This window comes from Bos javanicus, chromosome 24, assembly GCF_032452875.1.
Source record: "Bos javanicus breed banteng chromosome 24, ARS-OSU_banteng_1.0, whole genome shotgun sequence".
Lineage (NCBI taxonomy): Eukaryota > Metazoa > Chordata > Mammalia > Artiodactyla > Bovidae > Bos > Bos javanicus.
In genome coordinates this window covers 45535689-45555808 of record NC_083891.1, presented here as the reverse complement: position 1 = coordinate 45555808, position 20120 = coordinate 45535689, and the positions used below count along the sequence as shown (strand labels likewise).

Below are 20120 nucleotides of genomic sequence, written 5' to 3'. Positions count from 1 at the left end.
ACTGGGGAAGGCCCAGAGAAATGAAGGTGGAGGCCCCCCACGTCACCAAGGGGCAAGTGAAAATTAGGGACTGAGGGAGCCAAGATCTTCCTCTGAAACCTGCCTCTCTTCTGAAGACGAACCTCTTCCCTCCTGGTCTTCCTCTGCTAGCCTAAACCCTTGTAGGAAACAGAGCCACGTTCCTGGTGTGTTGGTCCAAGGGACCAACCCAGCCTCTCTCCCGAACACCACATTTTTCATAGCCTAAGTTTGTGGCTTGGACCAGATTTCTTTTGGAATCTGCTCTGGTTGACCAGCTCCCTGACACGTTCTCCTTAATCTTTCTTAAGGCCCCTCCGTCTAACTTCTCATCCTCCTTCCTTTCCCTTCCCCACCCCACCTTTCCCCTCCACCTGAGGTCAGAGCCAGCAGCCTCTGGTGGAGGTGTCTCCAATGGGCACTCTTGGGGAAGTCTTCAGCCCTGGGACCCTTCTGAGTTCACTCACATGTGGGACTTGGGGACAGAGGCTGGAAGATGAAGGTCTGGGGGCCCAAACCTGGGAAAACCAGAGAGCTCCAACCCCAAGTAATTCTGAATCCTTGCACTGGGAGACTGTGTTTTCTCCATTTAGCTCATAAAATATGACAGAGAGGAAGGGGCACAGGAGAGGAGGAAAGACACACGAGAACCTGGGAAGGAGAAGGTGCACAGGATACCTGCAGCCTTGCCTGTCTCCTAGGTTTTTAGTGAGAACTACAAGGGATCATGGAAGGGAAGGGAGGTTGAGGACCACAGGAGGTCCCAGAGAATGAGGAACTGTTATTATGGAGGGCGTGGGACTGGACCTAAGTGCCAGGCTGGAGGCGGGACAAAGCCCAAGACCCCAGCTCATGGTCTACAAGTTCTCCCCTGTGACTGGCTGAGGCCTACCCTCACCTGGCTTTGCTGTCCAGTCTGGCAAGAGGCATATGTACATACGTGAAAACTCAGCCCCACTCAGTGGCACTTCTGTCCCAAGGCAGGCCTACCTTCATTGTACATTATCTCGTGGGTATTATTTCTCATGTAACTACATCTCAATTTAAGATTTAGGATATTATTAATAGCTCCTTGAAGGCAGAGAAGGTGTGCGGTGCTCTTGGCAGACCTGGGTGGGCACCTGTGCAGTAGTCACCCTTCCTCCTGCTGCCCACCTCCAGGAGCAGCCTGGCAGGTGGCCAGGAGCAGAGAGTGCTGTGCCCTGCACCACACTACCAAGTGTTGTCTTCAAAACATCACATCTCCGGGTTACTTCTCAGGCTCTAGGACACTGCTGACTGAGCCCACTGCCCACCGCTTGCTCCTTGCTCACCATCGACAGCGTCTTGGTGCTCTGAGAGAGGTGAGCTGCAGGACCACCAGGCTTCTGGGCAGGCAAGGGGGTCTGGGGATGGTCAACACCCCTCACCACTCTCCCCTCTGCCCTTAGCAGTCGCTTTAATTGGAGACTGGGCAGGAGGCTGCCTGGGCTCTCCCTCCTCACTGGGCCTCCCCTGGTCCATCTCTGTGTCTGAAGCCCTACAGCAGAGAGAAAGACTGCTGCCCCAGCCCACGGGAAGTCCTTCTCCAAGCCCAAACACTGCAGGGAGGATCACCGGGGGCAGCCAGCACCCTGACAAGTGGGCTGACTCAGAGGGAGTCTCCAGTCATGTCACCTAAAAATCACCTGGAGTCAACTTGTTGGAGACAAGCTAAAAAAGGACAATTGGAGAAATATGAATGTGGGTGATACAACAATATTATTAAATAATTGTTAATTTTCTCAAATGTGATAATGGCCTTTAGGTTATGGAGGAGAGAGCACTTGTTCTCAGGAGACACAGCTGAGATATTTAAGGGTCAAGTACTGTGATTTCCGCAATTTACTCTTGAATGGTTCAGCCAAATACACACACGTGCACACACACACACAGACACACACGTGCATTAAACTAATATGGCAAAATGTTAGGAAGTGTTGAATGTATGTAGTGGGTATCTGGGTGATCATCTAGCTTTTTCAGTTGTGTGTGTTTGAAAATAATCATATTACAAAGTTAGGGCCAAAATCCCCTGGATATTTTGTCTATAGAGCCTGCCCTCATAGACCCTGTGATCTGGGTGGTGCAGGGGGTGCTGAGAACGAGGAGCTGAACCAGCTCCCCAGGTGTCCCTGATGCAGGTGATCCTTGGAACCCATCGGGAGAACGGTGCTCCGACAGCCTAAGGTCTGAAGGTAGAAACCCAGGCTCAGCTGCTCATTCTTGCTGGGGCAGCACCCGCCGTGCCCGGGAGCCTCCATGCTGCCGCCTCGGCTCCAGACACACTGCCTCTGCCCGGTGCTCCAGCAACTTTCCACTGCTTAGACAGCATGCTTACCTCCTGGCCTTTGCCCAGAATGTCCCTTTTGGTTTTTATCCCCTTACCTCCCAATCTCCATTCTCCCCCATTTACATGGCCAATGTGTACCATCTCCACGTCCCCTCCTCCAGGAAGACTGGGTCAGTCACCCCTTTTAGGTGCTCCTGTAGAACCCCAGCAGACTGATGCCCAGCAGACGTGATGCCCGCTTACTGGTCTGTGTTGCTCACTAGCATGAGACCCCTAGAGAGTCCCCCTGTGGAATTTTCACAGCTGTTCCCAAAGGCTCCAGCTTCCCTCCTTCTAGGTATGGTGAAGGGTCCCACTGCCCAGCCCCTGGAGGCCCCCTGGGACCTCCCCACTGGCTAATTCTGGCCAATGAACTATGATCCCAAGTGGAAGACTTTCTGGAGCTTTCTTTTGATCCAACCCAGCAATGCACATTAGAGAGGGTGGGCCCCTGGGAGCCTGGGTCCCTGAGTAAGTGAAATGCACACAGCCTCTTGATGACCTGTGCCAAGCAGGCAGCTTTGAAGGGAAGAAACCTAACTGTTCTAGTCACTGTGACTGGGGTGTGTTAATGCAGCGTGACCTAGCCCAGCCCTGCTCACTTCTATATCCCCAAACACTGGCCCAGCTGCTAGCACAAAACAATGCACATGATACCATTCCTATCACTTTTTTCTTGGCTGTGAAACTAGCCTCAAAGACCAGGCAGATGCTCTAAGACAGACACACCACCCCGTGTCCTTCCCTGGTGACATGGGACTCTCCGTGGAGGTGTCCCAAAGTATCCCTGCCCAGCGAGTTATGGATGCCACCTCCTCTGACCTCTGAACAAGTCAGACAGTCTCCCAATGGATCCTGAGTTAACCGTGAGCCGCCATCACCCTTTTACTCTGGCGATGGCTCCAGGAGGAGGGAAGGAGCCTCCTAACCCCCCGCCCTGCTTGTTAACTTGTGAAGGCTCTTCAGCCTTTGCGCCATCTCTGCAGAAAGCATCAGAAAGGACCCCAGCTACCACTGCAGCTTCTGGAAAAGTTCTGGAGGAAAGAAAGTGTGTTCCCACTGCCTCTTGCGTCCCCGATCTCTGTGGCCCTTTTCTCTTGCTAGATTGTCCAGTCCCAAGCACGCCTCCCCCCTCAACCTGTCCTCAAGGACTGCAGGAGCTAAAATGATCCAGTGTGAGGATGGAAGGCTGCGGCCTGGAGGCAGCCTGGCAGCACTTGGGCAGGTGGGAAACTCCCGGGACTTCTGGCCGGTGCACATCCAGGGAAGAAGCAGGTGGAGGCAGGTCAGAGCTGCGGCTGCTTTACCCACGGACCCACTGCGGCCCAGACTGGTCCTCACACCTCCCGGCTTGTGGTCCTTAAGGACAGTGAATTTTCAGATGCTTTGAGGTGATGGCTGTTTTGTCTCCTCTTCCCAGAGGTCCCAGCTGAAGGCAGGGCAGAGCAGCTGATGGGGTGAGAGGTGGGCAGAGTGGGACAGTCGCAGAGGAGACCTCAGGGTGCAGGAACATCGGACTTCTCCTCGTTGCTGATTCAATGTTCCTGGGACTGCAGGGTGGCATGGCCCAGCCCTGGGCTGCTCTCTGGACTCCTCACTCTTAGCAGGGCCGGGGCGGCAGCTACGCTTGTCCAAGGCGGCTCTGCAAGGAGGAGCCTGTAACCCTGCTCACATCTGTGGATGGCCTTGTACTGCCCAAAGCCCTTCCACATCCACTTTGTGTTCAGACCCTGATAGCCCCTAAGCCGGGAGGGAAGAATAATACTGTCCGTGTTCGACAGTGGACAAGTTCAACAGAAAAGCGAAAAAGTGCCTTGGCCCACATAGCAAGTCAGTGACAGAACCCAGATGGAGCTGGGGCCTGGAGACCCCTCTGACCAGTGTCCTGCCTGCTTTGCTCTGTTCTAAGAAAAGGTGAAAAGAGCTTTGCAGAAGGGTCACACTTGGGTTCCTGTGCACACACGTGCACACACACATACACACACTTTCAAACTGCTGCCCCCTAGAGAGAAATATTGCTGGGGCTCAAAGACAGAAGTCCACACAGGAGACCTCTGAGCCTCTGAGCACGGTCCTGACCTCCTCGGGGTGTCGCCAGGCTGCGGCTGTCAAAGTGCCTGGGAGCCAGGAAGGGCCATCCCAGCCAAGCCTCCTGTTGGCCTTTGTTCCTCGTGGTGACCAGTGGATGGGGGTGGCCAGTGGGCTCCTCACGGTGAACACACAGCTGCTGGTGGGCCCCGAGGGCTCATCTGGTTCAAATTCTCATAATTGGACTCCTGAGCCTGGGGCCTGTGGGCAGGAGAAAGTTGGCTGACCACCCAAACAGGAGAGGTCTTTGACTGCCCAAACCCCAGCCCAGGAAAGGGTGGAAGCAGGGGTGAGATGGGCGTCAGGGGCCTACGTCCAACAGGGTCTGGAGACCAAGCGAAGGTTGGAGGCTGGGCAGCAGCAGAACTTGCAGACGAGGGAAGGGACACCCAGGCGACAGCATCCTAGATCAGAGTCTCTGTCTTCTCAAAGGGATATAGTCTGTGGCTTCAAAACCCACCTCCAGGCCAGACCTCCTGAGCTCCAGATGCTTTCCTGACTTCCAGGACATCCTCCTGGGCCTCTCAGACCTACATGCCCCATGCCCTACATGCCTACATGCCCACCTGGGGCTCTCCACCGCCCCTCTTCTCTCCCCGTCTTCAGCTCTGTAAGCAGCACCAGGCTTTCAGCTCCAGAACTGCTGGCTCCCTCCTTTGCTCGTGCTGCCCAGCAGGCCTCTGTCTGCCCTGCCTCTGTGCACCCCGTCTTTGCTTGTGCTGCCCAGCAGGCCTCCGGCCAGCCCTGCCTCTGCCCCATCGCCCCACCCTCTCTGCTGCCACCTTCAGCCATGCAACCGAGCCAGCCACAGTCCTGATCAACAGCCCTCCCAGGTCTCCTGCCTCCACTCCTGTTCAGATGGGGCCATTCGCCTACTTAAACCACTCACCGACTTCCCATCGCGCTCAGGGTAAATCCTGCAGCCTGCCTGCATTCCCCACCCCCTCCCTGGGTCATGCCTGAGCCTTTGCCTCCCGGTTGCCGCCAGCACCCTTACCTGCCCGTATGGGTGCCTGCCTCCCATCTCTCGCTGTCCTCAGACAGGATGACGGGTCTGAAGCAGCCACAGCCCAGTGGCACCTCCCTCTCCTGGGGCTTTGCTCTATCGCCTTGTCCATTTTTTTCCCCCCACAGCTCTTATTGTATAATCTAAGATCTCTTGTTTAGGTATTTATTAAAATTCTCCACATTCAAGTGTGAGTTCTCTGAGATGGAGGATTTTTGCTTTACCTTTAGCATCCAAAACAGTGCCCAGTACATGATAGGGATCAACTGATGTTTTGAGCAGTGGTCAGCTTTCTGATTTAGGTGCCCTGGTGCAATAGTAAGTTAGTAAAGAAAAGGGACTTTGCACAGGAATTCTAGAATGTGGGGGACTGCTGAGTGGACATCTGCAGAGAGGGTTCTGGGCTGGCGGTGCGGCTCTCCCAACCCCCAGGCCTGGGTGGAGCGGAGCTATAGGAGTGCCTAGGCTTGTTTAAGGGGTCCTAGACGGCTGTCACCAGCTTCCTGCCTCCCAGGAAGCGTTTGTTCTTCAATATGGGCCTTCACTTGGACAGACACCAAGAAGGGGTAAGTAAGAAAAAAAAAAAAAAAATCAGTAAAAAAAAATAAAATAAAAAAAAAGAAGGGGTAAGGTCCACACTTCCTACCTTTTAGGTCTGTGGGCCCTCAATTAAGCCCTCAGTACCTCTACTGACATTTTGCTTGCAAAGCCTTCATTCAGCAGGGTGTCTGAGACAATGATTGCCCTATGGTGGCTTTTGTGTGGATCTGTTCTAGAACACTGGACACTACGAGAGGAAAAATACGGTCTTCAGGGATACCTCTAGGTGCAGAGATAAGGCAGACACAGAAAAATGACCTTCAACAGCATGGACACCAAGCAGCTGGCCTGGGAGACAGGCCAGTGCAAGGCCCAAAGTTAGCGCTGGGAACGTGGTGGGACGGGAGTGCGGAAGCAGGTCAGCGTGGCCTGGTCTCGCTGGTCAGCCTTGGCGGACTGAAGGAGCGGGAGCTTCAGGGGGCAGCAGGGAGAGCCTTGACCCTGAGAAGGGCTAGAACCCCCACCCCAGCCTGTTGTCCATTGTTTCTTCTTGCGCCGCTGTGCCTGAGAAGCCCGTACCTCTTTGCCAGTGGGAACCAGAGAGGGGCAAGGTGGGAGTGGGCTAGCTCGCTTACCTTGGCGGAGCGTCCGGGGTGACTGGGTGCTCTGTGTGAGGAACAGAGAGAAAGGAGGCATGAATCTGCGTGGTGGCCTCTGGGCTCCAAGCCCTGCTGCCCATCCCACCCCACCGTGAGAGAGTGGTCTGGAGGGAGACGAGCTAGCCAGCAGAATGTGAAGGAGTGACCTGAAAGATGACAGTTACGTAGGAAGACGGGGAGTGAGGAGCACACCTAGCAGGGAGACCTGCTTTTCTGAGGCCCCTGAAGCACAGAATTCTTGGTGGGTTTGAAGACCCTGCAAGAAAGCCAGTGTGGCCCCAGCAAAGATGGCAGCCAAGGCAACTGTGGCAAATTTTGGATTTCATCCCAGGAGAGTCTGAGGCTGGTGCTACTCACTTAGGTGAGCTGAGAGGCTCAGGAAGCCCCTTCTCTGGGGCACAGAACAAATCTCCCATCCAGCTTAGTGAGAGTAGGGAGGAGTGACCACAGCTCTCCGAAGATAGCTTGCTAGTTCAAGCTTCCACGCTTGGATAGATGCTGTTCCCTCTGCTAGGAACACTGCTAGCTCCTTGTTCTCCCAGCTCCCAGCTGCTTACAGCTTTCGGTTTAGCCTCCCTTTACTGTGCACAGCCTTGCCGCCTGGCTCCTGTCCCAATGCCCCATCAGAGAGAGGCCTCTGGGCCTCTGCAGTACCTGGGTTGACTGCACTTCTGCCTGCGGACTGCATTTATCTGCTTACTTCTCAGCATCCCATTCAAGGGCAGGGACCATGTTATATTCATTTCTGTGTATCCCCAGCACCTATGCAGCCTGTAGGTGGTGCTTGGGATGCTGCTGCAACCTAATGAATGAAATGGTGCTATTTGGGAAAGCCTGTGTGTGGTCAGGGCCCTGACGGATGATGGGGCACTTGGCAAAAGGGTGAGTTTCTGTGACTCTAGACTGGAGGCAAGTTCCCTAACCTCTCCGGCCTCAGCTTCCTGATGGTAAAATTGGCTCACGCTGGCTGGTACCTCCTGGGCTTGACCAGGGAGGAGAAGGAGACCACAGGTGCATTAATGAAATTCCAGTTGTGTCAGGCCAGGTGGTCAGCCTGGAGGAGAGCCCCACTTGCCCTGAGCACCCATCCTGGCCTAGGGTCGCACCCACCTAGGCGATGCTGGGCAGTGGCCCAAACGCCCAGAACGCCGAGCAGCAGCAGCGCCTTGAGGCCGAGCGCGCCGAGCAGGAGAGCGGTCGCCGAGGCCATGGAGGCGCCATGGAAACGAAACAAGTAGACGCTGGCTTCGGCGCGGCCCAGGCTGTTGGAGGCCGTACACGTGTAGCGGCCGTCGTGGGCCAGCGCGGGCAGCTCGGCGGTCACCTGGTGGCCGTGATCATGACCTGGGCTCCGCGTGGCGGCCGAGCCGTTGCCCAGGGCCGGGCCGGACCAGGCTAGGGCGGGCGGTGGCTCCCCTTCAGCTGTGCAGAGTGCGTGGAAGGCGTGCCCCGGGCCTGGCAGCACAGAGATGTTGACGATCCGCGGGGCGGCTGCGGGCGGCGGCCGAAGGAGGACCCGGGAGAAAGCAAAGCGCGGTCAGAGCAGCGGCGGGCAAAGGAAAGGGCAAGGGGCAGCCCTCCCTGTCCCCTTCGTGGAGAGGGTTGGAGGAGGGAGCGAGGATAGGATATGAGCGGAAGGAAGAGGCGCTCGGGGCGCCAGGGCGTCTGGGTTCCCACAACAGGTGTGGCCTTTGGCAAGTTATTCCATCGCTCTGGGCCTTAGTTTCTTCACGTGTAAAATGGGGATCACTTATTTTATGAGGTTCTGGGGAAGATCTGACAAGTTAATTCATGTGGGGTGCCTGGGCAAGTGCTTTCTAAACGTCTTTACTAAGTGATAGCGCATGATTGGGGCTTCCCCAGGTGGCACTAGTGGTAAAGAAGCCACTTGTGAATGCAGGAGACAAAAGAGAAGAGGGTTCGATCCCTGGGTCCGGTAGATCCCCTGGAGAATGGAATGGCAACCCACTCAGCATTCTTCCCTAGAGAATCCCATGGACAGAGGAGCCTGGTGGGTCGGGGTCGCAAAGAGTGGGAGGCGACTGAAGCGATGGCATGCACGCAGGCAGCCGCAGGATCAGGGCGGCGTGGGGCGGAGAGGGGCGGTCTGCTGGAGAGATTTCAAGGGCACTCCCCAGACAGCCTCACTGACATCTCGAGTGGAGACGGATTCACCGAATCCGTGAGACTGAGGCAGACAAGTCCGAGGAAACTGAAGTGCGGTCAGAGAGGCTGCCCAGCCAGCCCACGGGCACATGAGTGGTTCCTGGCAGAGCCAAACTAAACCCAGAATGCCTGGGTCCCCCACAGCGGGGGTCTCGGATTAAAAAAAAAAAAAAAAAAAAAAAGCTCCTTAAGTCATTCCAGAGCTAACCAGGCTTGAGAATCACCCTACTAGGATCCTGGCCCCCCATCCTTAAACCTCAGGGTCTAGCGAAGTGCTGGGCACGTGGTGGGCTCCCTGTGCCCCCTTCAGTGCACACGGCCCGCTGCAGTCCTTGTTCCTCGTTTTTCTCCCCGCTAGTCTCAGGGCTGTTGGGGCACACTCACTGTCTACGAGCTTCATTGCAGCACCCATCCCAGGCTCCACCCAGCCCGTCCCGGGGCCAGGATTCCGCGGCCTTTGAACCAGTTACCTGGGGGCTTGTGGCCCTTCCAGGTGTGGGAGCACCCTGCTCTAGAGGAAGGGTGTGCCCGTTGTAACCCCTCGGATCCCAGCCCAGACCCCGCACCGAGAGCCCCGCGGCACGCGGCGAGCGAAGTCGGGCAGCACGCTCACCCGTCACGCGGAGCCGGACGCCCTGGCGGCTTTCGTAGCGGTCGTGGACGTCGCCCGCGAACTCGACGCGGCAGAAGTAGCGGCCGTCGTCGGCCAGCGCCAGGCGCTCGATGCGCAGCGACAGGTCGTTGCGGCGCGGGTTGCCGAGCAGCCGGAAGCGGCCGTGCAGGCTGAGCGCCGTCTGGCACAGCTCGCTGCCGCGCGCCGCGGCGCAGCGGAACACCTGCGGGCCGGCGAACGGCTCGCCCGCGCGCCAGATGGCCGTGAGCGGCCCGTCGTAGTGGCGGTGCGGGTGCGTGAAGGTGCAGGGCAGCACCGCGGCCTCGCCCGCCGTCGCGCTCACCTCGGCCGGCACCTGCATGGACCAGCGCTGCGCGGGCGCACCTGCGGGCAGGGGGGCGGACGGGCAGCGCGGGCGCGTGCGTCTACCCTACCCGCATCCCGAGGGGCCTAGAACCCGCCGGGGCACAGGAAGCGCCCTCCTCCCCTCGCGAGTTGCGGAGGAGGAGGGGGAGTCTGGAAAGCCATCCCAGGACTCCAGGGGCATCTCCCAGGACCTTGACCCCCGTGACTTTCTAGGTGCCTGGATCCTCCCCTGCCCCTCCCGCTTCCCTGGGACTGTTTGCTTCACTCAGGGCGGTCCCACCTCACCGACGGGCCCAGTGTTCCTAACCTCTTCTCCATCAAACCTGCCCTGCTTCAGAAAACCTCGGGGATCCTGTGGTTACACTGTGTCCGTAATACTTCCCCACCCCCAACCCCCCCACCTGATGATGATAATAGTAAAGGCACTTACTGTTCATCTCTGTGTTGAGCAAGTTCCCAGTGGTATCTCTTTTAGTCCTCACAAGTGATCCTAGAGGTAAGAAGAGTTAGCCCCAGGTTACATGTTAATAAACCAGGGCACAGAGAGATTAAGTAGTTGCCTACTAGGATGAGGCAAAGCTGATGTTCAGACTCCCGGCTGCCTGACTCCTCTGCAGCACTTTAATGCACTAAAGTGAAGTGAAGTCACTCAGTCGTGTCCGACTCTTTGCGACCCCATGGACAGTAAGCCTACCAGGCTCCCTCGTCCATGGGATTTTCCAGGCACGAATACTGGAGTGGGCTGCCATTTCCTTCTCCAGGGATCTTCAACCCAGGGATCGAACCTGGGTCTCCTGCATTGCAGACAGAAGCTTTACTGTCTGAGCCACCACTAGGGGCATAGAAACTCGGGCCTTATCCAAGGAGAGCAACATTCTCATTTACAGAGGGGCAACGGAGGCCTTGGGAGGGGGTGGTATGTTTTGAAGCTGATGCATTGAGTTGGTGACTGAGGTTCCTCTGTACTGCAGTTTCACCCAAGTGGGCTTTCCAATAGGCCAGCGTCCAGACAGGGAGCTGAGAGACCAAGAGGCGCAGACCTTCATGCTGCCTCCTCGCTTTGCACAAGTGCTTTTGGGCTCAGGTTTCCTCACCTCCCATGTTGTCGTGGGCCTCCGAAGTGTGGTTGAGCTAAGGTCTGCAAGCCGCACTCTGCTGCAGCTTAGGGAGGGCTGGAGGTCACTCACTGCCTCTGTTGTCACAGATGTGTGCTTCTTTGGGAGAGGGGTGAACCAGGTGGGCCGATGGGTGTCAGTGCTGGAAGGATCAGACCAAGGGGTGCCTCCTCAAGGAGGGGGCAGGCTGAGTTGCTGGTGCCTGGGTGCAGGGATCTCTACAGGGAATAATATAGGAGCCCCTGTATTTCCAAAGGGCTTTGCGGTTTGCCAAGTTCTTTCACACACATCACATCACATGATTCCAAGTCCAGTGCTCTTTGCTCTTGGCAGTAGCCCAACTTGTATCTTGGACAGGAATCCCCTCAGCTCACAGCTGGCAGACCATCCTCCAGGGAACTCATCCCATCTATGAATAATGTACAGGACAGGGCACTCCTCCTGGGCCTTCAGGCTCAGGACTGCCTGGTTCCTCTGCTGCACTCTAGTGTATTAAGGGCATAGAAACTCGGGCCTTATCCAAGGAGAGCAACATTCCCAGAACCAATGTCTCCTGCTCCTCACTGTCTCTGTCTGGAGCCTTCTCATCCCCTCTCCGTGATGGCCCTCCCCAGATCCTATCATGGCTCTCCTGGACCCATAAGCCTTGTCCTCTCTGGCCGATGTCCCAGCCCTTCACCTGCCTCTCTCCATCCTCACTGGCCACTTGGTACTCTCCCTGCAGTGTAGTGTCCTCACCCCGAGGCCTCCACATGTGCTGGGCCAGGCAGAGTGGGGTACAATTGGGTTGTGTGAGCTGTGTCTCACATAAAACCTCACTTTGGGATCGCGCCAAGCTTGCAGTGAAATAAAACCACATTTTTTTTTTCCACACAGTCTGTTTCTAAGCCGAATCTCCTTTCTTCTGGACAAGTGGAAATACGCTTTTGAACCCCAGCCAGGTTCCTCATCTATTCCTAGTAAGAGCTTGTATGCCCAGTTAATAATCAGAGGGCCTAGTTTCAAATTTGAGAAAACTTTCTGAAGGTTTGCTTTTTCATTCAGTACTTCCAGCTGCAGAAAGCATGTCCCCATCTCGAGGTTCAGCCCCTGCCTCAGTTTCGCTGTGCTCCCACCCTCTGTGACCTCAGCCTCCTCTGACCTCCCGCCTCTCACAGGCATCATGGAGCCAGGCATTGATTTCCCAGGGATTGTTTGATGTTGCTCTGGACACATCCCCTCTCAAAGCCAGGCACTGGGACCAGAGCTGGGGCTACAAAGAACAAGAGAATAATTTATCAGCCTATTGGAGCTCACAGCTCAGAAAGGGTGGCAGGTCTGTGAACTCATAGTTACACTAAAGCCTGCCAGGAGGAACACAAACAGTGATCTCTCTTGTCTGAACGTGGGGCGGGGCCCTTTCACTCACCAGCTCCCTCCTACTTGTCTCCAGACCTTGCTGAGTCATCCAACAGTGGGAGACTTTCCTTGAGCCCCAAGCCTGGGTCTGGTGCCCCTTTCTCCATGCCCCAGAACTCAACTGCATCTTTTGTCCAGGCACCCAGGGGCTCCTGGAGGGCAGGGACCATGGGTGGGGGTCGTATTTGTGCGGCTGTAGCCCAACATGCACCTGCCACATAGTAGCTGATGTTGACTTGAATCGCTGTGAGAGAGCAGAAGGGAGGGAGCCAAGGTTGGCAGAAGGGGTGGATGGAGGGGGTTGATTGGAGGCCCCACGAGAGAGCTGCCACTTTGGAAGAGCCTTGGGAAAGGAATGGGGTTTGAGGTAGGCTGCAGGCATTCTAGGCAAAGGGCGAAATGGAGTATGGACATCAGCACAGAGGATGCAGATGTGACAGGATAAGGGGGCCAGAGTACATGTGCTCTGGGGGCTTGGGGGGAGATATTGCGAACCTTATTTCATAAGTGCAGCAATCCATGAATGGAGTACTGTTACTGGCTCCCCTTTGGAGAAGGAGATCTGAGGCTCAGAGAGCCGAGAGACTCGGCCAGGTCACTTGACCAACCAGGCAGAGTCAAGTCTTCCCCTCCAAGTGTTACTGAGCAGGACCCTATGAGGCCTCCGCAGGACAGACACCCACCCATGTCTTCCACCTGCCTTGTCTGTAGAAAAACCTTAGACAAAGAATAAACTTCATCAGAGACAGGAAAATGCAAAAAGAAAGGAAAACAATCAAGCAAGACAAAACAATAATACTTTAGCCAATAAACAAAGTAAGGACCTTTAGTTCTTCCTCAAGAACTATGGGACTTCCTAGGTGGCGCTAGCGGTAAAGAACTTGCCTGCCAATGCAGGAGACAGAAGAAACGCGGATTTGATCTCTGAGTCTGGAAGATCTCCTGGAGGAGGGCATGGCAACCCACTCCAGTATTCTTGCCTGGAGAATCCCATGGACCGAGGAGCCTGGCAGGCTACAGTCCATGGGGTTGCAAAGAGTTGGACACGACTGAGCGACTTCACCTTCACTTTTCTCTTTCATGCATTGGAGAAGGAAATGGCAACCCACTCCAGTGTTCTTGCCTGGAGAATCCCAGGGATGGGGGAGCCTGGTGGGGTGCCATCTATGGTGTCGCACAGAGTCAGACACAACTGAAGCAACTTAGCAGCAGCAGCAGCAGAGCGATTTAACATACTTGTACAAGGACTATAGATGATATTCTGTGCATGTCCTTTAGCTGTTTTGCAGATACTGACACTCCCACCAGGTAGAAGTTAACTGTATGCAGCCCACAAGCGCATAGACCCCAGACTAATTGAAACCAGAAAATGACGCTGACTCCCAATTACGTCACCAGCAACCAATCAGAAGAATGTCCGTGAGCCCATCACACCCTTCTCCTTGAATATTATATGATCGCTCACTACCCTTCCTGGGCAGGACACACATTTTAGGTCACCAGGAGGCCCACGTTCTTCCCAGTGTCCAAAAGGCAGTGTTGAGGGCATTAGCCCTTTGCCTGGCAAAGTAATAAAGCTATTTCTTTCTACTTCACCCCAAACTCTGTCCCCAAGACTTAATCCAACACCGGTGTACAGAGGCTGAATTTTGACTACAGGTGGGTCGTGTCCCTGGACTCTGTCTGCCTGAGGATGGCAGCCTGGGTTGGGAGCATCCTGGCATGTGATTGGCCAGGGCCCTTCCCTCTCAGAGTGAGTTCTGCTCTAGGAGGAGAGAGGGCACACAGAGGCCCGTTCACCAGGTGTGACAGTTAACCTGCTGTGTGGGCTTCCAAGAAGCGGCACGGGGACTCACTGTTGGATGAGTCCACCCAGGGGACTCGAGGTGAGGGAAGTCCCAACAAGAATTACCCAGGGAGCAAATGCATTTGCTTTGGCAGGAATCCAAGCTCCCCAGTTCCCGTGACATTTACCATTCCTTCTCGAAGCTTCTGCATATCTCTTAGGACACGGCAGGGATGGCCCCTGAGCTGGAACCACAGCCTCTTTTATAGGGAGGGTCTCTACTCTCTCTGCCTCAACTCTGTCAACCTCCGAGTGTCAACAGGAGGCCTGAATTCTTCCTAAGCCCGAAATGCCTCCCCTCAATGGTGGGCCACGGGCTGCGGTGAAGAGCACTCCCGCTTTGGTATAGCTGAAGGCGGATGACATTCTCACTTGTCTGGAGGACCCAGTCTGTCCCTGGCACTATTCTGGGCCGATCCACTTACAGGGAGATCTTTGGGCGGTATCTGTTGCTTAATGTCCCAAGTCTCAGGCTCTTCTAATGCAAAATGGGGAACATGGTACTTTCCTCATAAGATTGAGGGTGGAATGAAGTCACCCATGAAGGCCACCTGGATAGTGCTGTCACTCAGCGAACGCTCAGCGATGTTAGTTCCCTCCTTCACTAGCTCTGCAAACAGACTGGGACCAGGAGGGAGCAGGGGGCGGTGCTTGCCAGTGGTGGGAAGGAGGACTCTGGGCAGAAAACTCAAGCAGCTCAGTGGGGGGATTGTTTTGGCTCCAGACACTGCTCTATCTGTGGCTCAAATCGACACCTTAGGCATGCAATAGCACAGGCCTTGCCCTTAGCTAACCTGAGATTCATGTATTTTTTCACACAATAGATGCTTATTGAGGGTCCGTCAGGTGCTTAACCCTCTGCGGGTGTTGGGGATACAGTTACCAAACCAATCAGTTGCCTCCTCAGTGTGTTTAGACTGGCTCAGCCACTGTTTGTTTTTCGTTTACTTACAATTCTAACAAGTTTGTTTAATTAGTTTCCCAGCCTAAGGAAATAACAGATTGAAAAGCTAGAAAGTGACTTGTGTTTGTAGGTCCACTGAAAGCAGCTAGGGATGATAATCAGCTTTCTGTTAGGGAGGAGGGTTCGGAAAAAATAATGTGATGACTCAGGACGGAAATGATCCAAGTGCAGCACAAATGGGACCCTTCAGAGGATGAGTAAGTGCAGAGGGCCTTGAGGCATCACTCCCCACAGCAGGCTGGTGGAACAGATGCTCATGGCCATGACCTGAGTCACCTTGGAAGGGTTATTGCCGTGAGAGGTGTGCCTCTCAGATGGGGTCTCAGGCTCTGTCTGGGGCTATAGCCCTGGCTAGACTGGCTGTGACTTTGTGACTTTAGGTGAATCCTCGTAGCTCTGGCTTCAGTGGGCTCATCTGTGAAATGACGTCTTTAGATGTTTACTAAGGAGACTTTTAAATCTAAAAGTCTATGTCGGAAAATGGTATCTTGATAAAAATGATGAAGATGTCTAGGAAGCATTTTAGAAATATGGCAGTTGAAAATTAATCGAGAGACTTTAGGTATTTTAAAACAAGCTATTAGTTATCCAGCAAATTCAGCTACTCAGAAAGAGGCGCCCATGTTTGATAGTCCTGCACAGCCACTTACTAAGATTTCTGAGTTGTTCCCATCTCCCCACGGTGATGATGCTCACTGAGAGAGGTTGGGGGCTGCAGCGCTGAGTATCAGCTTCCAAAGCCCTGTGCCAGGGGTGCCGGGGTGGGACAGGGACTCGGCAATAGAAACATCTGCAGAACCTGAACACCCCATTCTCACTTTTCCGATTCCTTCCTGCCCTGCAGTTTGTTCTCAATAACTCTGCCTTCTGGGCCTGCATGTAGCAGTCCAGACAGGTTATCAGCCGAGAAAAAGTGAGAAAAGAGTGGAGACCAGAGAGGGGAGGAGGGAACAGAAACAGGAGTCCATCCTCCACTGAGAAGCAGACCCTGCAGGTTCCAGGGACAGGGGAGGCAAAGGGACAAGTGAGCTGTTGAAAGGCCTGACTGTTCCCCTCTGCCCTCGGTTGTCCCGTTTCCCCTTTAACCTTGCCTCTCTGGCTGCGTGGTTGTGGATCTGGATCCTCTCGCTGAGCCGATGGAGATGCAGAGCCCTGAGTGGAGCCTGCCCCGGGGCCAGTGTCCGTCACACGGCGTTGCTCTTGGGAGTTCTGATGCAGCCGTCCCCGCCGTGCTCCCACTCCTACACCCCTCCTCCTCCGGGGGCAGGACTTCTCGGTCCCAGCTGCTGGCCACAGTAACCACCAGGGACAGAGGAAGTGTCCTGGCTCATCCAATCTTCATTTCTTCCTGGGCCCATGACAGCAGTCCCTGACCTTTCCCCACGTCCCAAATAAACCCCCATGACCTTGGGTGACTGTGCAAATCGTCTTGCCTTTCCAGTTTGTTTTTCTGCAGGAGTTTAGAGCTAGCAAAGTAAGTTCCTCTGAGTCCCAAGCTTTGCCTCAGGCTCACCACCCACTGCACACAGGTGTAGGCAGTGTCGAGGGCAAGCCTGGCCCTCGGGAGACTCCAGGTCTCATCCAGGCTCTGACACCCAGAAGTCCCCTGACCTCCTTGAGCATCCCTGAAAACAGGGACAAGGGTCTTCACTTTGCGGGGTTGTGGTGAAGAGGAAATGAGCTGCCATCAAAGGCCCAGCACGATGGTCCTTCAGGTTGACAACCACTGTGGTCACTGCACCGGTCATCAGAGATTTGGGGACCAACGGAGGTCTTGTCCGAGGTCACCAAGTGGCCGGAGCTCCCAGACCACCGCTCTTCCCACCACCTCTCATGTCCCCTGACATCGCCCGCTTTCTAAAAGCAGATCTGTGGGGAGACAGAAAGGAAAGACAAAAGAGAGTGTGTGGTGTGGGCCCCCAGGGGATGAGGGGCTGCCCCAGGGCACCAGGTGCAGGTAGGGGGCCCCAGAATGAGGGAGAAGGCCCAGAAAATGGGAGAGGGGGATGTTTCCTGCATGAATTCCGCCCACTTCACTTTTGCAGAAGGCCAGCCCAGGGTCCTGTGCTCGCTCGGAGGTGTGACAGACAGGACAGGACTGTGGCCTGGGGTCTCCCTGCCCTCGGGCCGCTTGAGCTCTGGCCTCTTCCAGGCCCGCCAGCTCGCGGAGAGGCTCCTGGGTGAACGGCCTCAGAAGGGTTTCAGGCAGCGAGACGCTGCTCCCCCAGAATTCACGACCTCCTGGTTTCAAGCAGGAAGCAGCTGCTGGCCACGAGAAGAAGGAGTCCCCTCCCTGGGCTAGCTGCCATGGCTCCCACGGATGCCCAGCCTCCCTGAAGAATTGTGACACACAGCTGGAGCATTTGTGTGGTTTGGGTTTTGTACTTCAGCATGTGACTGCTCATGCTTCCTCTAAGTTTTCTTTTTTTTTTTTTGTCTTTTTTGTCTGATTCATTGCTGCTGACTCTTGGAGGAGAAAAAAAAAATCCCAAACAAAACAGCCCTGGAAGCTATCTGACTTGAGCAACATTTAACTGCCGCTTAACCAACAAGCTGCTGAGTGCTAGGACTGTGCTGGGGGCCTTCCACCCATGACCGGATTCTCCTTCACAGCGCCGGACTGGATCATAAACTCCCACCCCAGTTCAATGAGGCTCAGATAAGTTAGGCAACCTGCAGGTGGCGCTAGTGGTAAAGAACCCACCTGCCGCCGCAGGAGACTCCAGAGACGCGGGTTCCATCCCTTGGTCCGGAAAACCCCCTTGTGGAGGGCATGGCAACCCACTCCAGTGTTCTTACCTGGAGACTCCCATGGACCGAGGAGCCTGGCAGACTGCAGTTCATAGGGTCGCAAAGAGTCAGACACAACTGAAGTGATTAAGCATACCCAGAGCCATCCAGCTGGCAAATAGCAGAGCCAAGCTTCAGTGCTTCTCTGACCCATTCTCCCATCTGCCCCCAGGCCTGGGGAGGGTCACCTCCTCCAGCCCCATCCTCTGTGTGGGATCCAACCCTAAATCATCCAGAAAGATGTCTGAATTGGGTCAACTTGGCCAAAGAAAGCCCCTCCCCTGTCAGCCACCACCACGGGGCTTTATGGGTGGGACCGTGGGCAGTGTGGCGTGGGAGCTGGTGGTGTGGTCCCAGATTGAGGCGCACATCCCCAAGAGCAAATCCCAGCTTCACCCTGCACCACTCACTGAACCCCTCTGTGCTTCAATTTTCTCATCTGTGAAGAGAGAATGTAATAGTTCCTTTCTCATAGGATTATGATGCTTACTTGAATGACTATTAATACTTAAAGCGAGTGAATGACTGAAAGTCACTCAGTCGTGTCTGACTCTTTGTGACCCCACAGACTATACAGTCCATGGAATTCTCCAGGCCAGAATACTGGCGTGGGTAGCCTTTCCCTTCTCCAGGGGATCTTCCCAACCCAGGTCTCCGGTATTGCAGGTGGATTCTTTACCAGCTAAGCCACAGGGAAGCCCAATACTTAAAGTGCCCAGCCCTTAATAAGAGGTACTTGCTGTTACTATTCAAATCAGCCCCAAATAGGACTCTGCTGAGTGCTGAAAGCTAAAGAGAAAGGCCCGAGGAGCCTGGGAATGGGAGTTTATGATCCAGTCGTGGAGACAGGACTCTAGCTTAGGAAGATTGACTAACAGCTTGGAGCACCGTGATATCAGTGGCCAGTGGCTGTACACAGAGAGGCCTGGATGCTGAGTCCAGGGACATCGTCATGAGAGGGATGTCTCAGCCCGAGTGGGGTAGAGGAGAAGACTGGGGCCTGGACAGTGGGGACATGAGGATGGCCTTTGTCACTTATCCCAGTGGCCCTCGACTGAATCCTGCATCAGAATCACCCAAGAAGATGGTTGAAAATGCAGATTCCTTGGCCCTGCTCCTGACATTTTCTGATTCTGCAGAGCAGAGCTAAAGAATGTACATTTTAACAGAGGTTTGCCTCCCCTGGGATTCTGATGCAGATGATCTATGACCACTTTTTGAGACACGCTGTTTCCAGGGACACCAACTCCTTGAGCTAAGTGACCTTAAGTGAAGTGATGTTGTTGCTCAAGCCTCCCTTCTTGGGGTTCCTGCTGGGCAGAAGGGTGCCCTCGATCACTTGCCTACTGCCCACATGAAGGTGCCACCCTTACCCTCAATCAGCTGTGTGCTTTCCCCGCTTTCCCAGGGGGAGCCCATTAAGATGCATAGCGCTTGGATGACAACACCACCTAGAGCCTGTCCTCCCCAGAGCTGGCCCATTATGCCCCCTGGCTCCTCACAGCAAAGGGTGGGGTAGGCGACCTTTCTACAGGTGGGGACACTGAAGCCCAGAGGAGCCCGGCACTGCCTCAAGTCCCCAGAACCCAAGGCAAAGCCTGGACTTAGCGTTATGGCTTCTGTCACCACAGCCTCCCGAAGTGCAGCTCTCCCTTCCCACAGGCCTGGAGGTCCTGGCAACCCAGCTGCCCTGAGTGCAGGGAGAAGACTGTCCCTCCAAGTTTGTGAGCACCTAATCTCTTCTGAAAATGCGCTGGAGAGAATAGTGGGAAACTCACCCATTGGGACGATGCACACCAAGCAGGCCAGGAGTCGGAAGGACCCTTCCATGCTGTGAGGTCCGGAGACCCCGGGCTGGCCCCGCACTCAGCCAGGTCCCTGGTGAAACCCCTCCCTGGCGTGGGTGTGAGGGGGAAGGAAGGGAGGGGGTGGGAGGTATGCCCGGGTCTGCACCCTGCAGGGCTCTGCAGGCGCTGGAGGAACTGAGAGGCAGCCAGGCGGGCCCAAGCATGATTAACTGAGACCCGTGGGGTTTAGTCATGTGGAAAACCAAGAGAGGAACCACTCGGATGATTTTCCAGGATGGGAAACAGAGAAGTGGATACGGAAGATGCAGGACACTTTTCTGTGGCTGCTGTCCCTTTGGCAAATCTACTGTTCTTATGCTTGCTTCCTTCTCTCTCTCTTACCCTCTTCCTGCC

The 20120-nt window shown here is 55.1% G+C and overlaps 1 protein-coding gene across 2 annotated transcripts in view; it reads right to left on the bottom strand.

Moving 5' to 3' along the window:
• Positions 1–20120, bottom strand: part of SIGLEC15 (sialic acid binding Ig like lectin 15) — a 24084-nt gene extending 3964 nt beyond the window's left edge. The window contains exons 1-6 of one of the 2 annotated variants that reach the window (XR_009733306.1): positions 19698–20120; positions 10237–10296; positions 9441–9824; positions 7772–8152; positions 6638–6668; positions 4448–4657 (exon numbers count right to left, since the gene is read on the bottom strand). Coding sequence is in view for 1 of the 2 variants with exons in the window: in XM_061400065.1 (XP_061256049.1) it covers positions 4576–4657; positions 6638–6668; positions 7772–8152; positions 9441–9824; positions 10237–10296; positions 19698–19749 (990 nt within the window). In the remaining variant the exon portion in view is untranslated. Of the gene's footprint in view, positions 1–1741; positions 4658–6637; positions 6669–7771; positions 8153–9440; positions 9825–10236; positions 10297–19697 lie in introns of those variants that run through there. The other variant, XM_061400065.1, reaches the window with a different exon arrangement.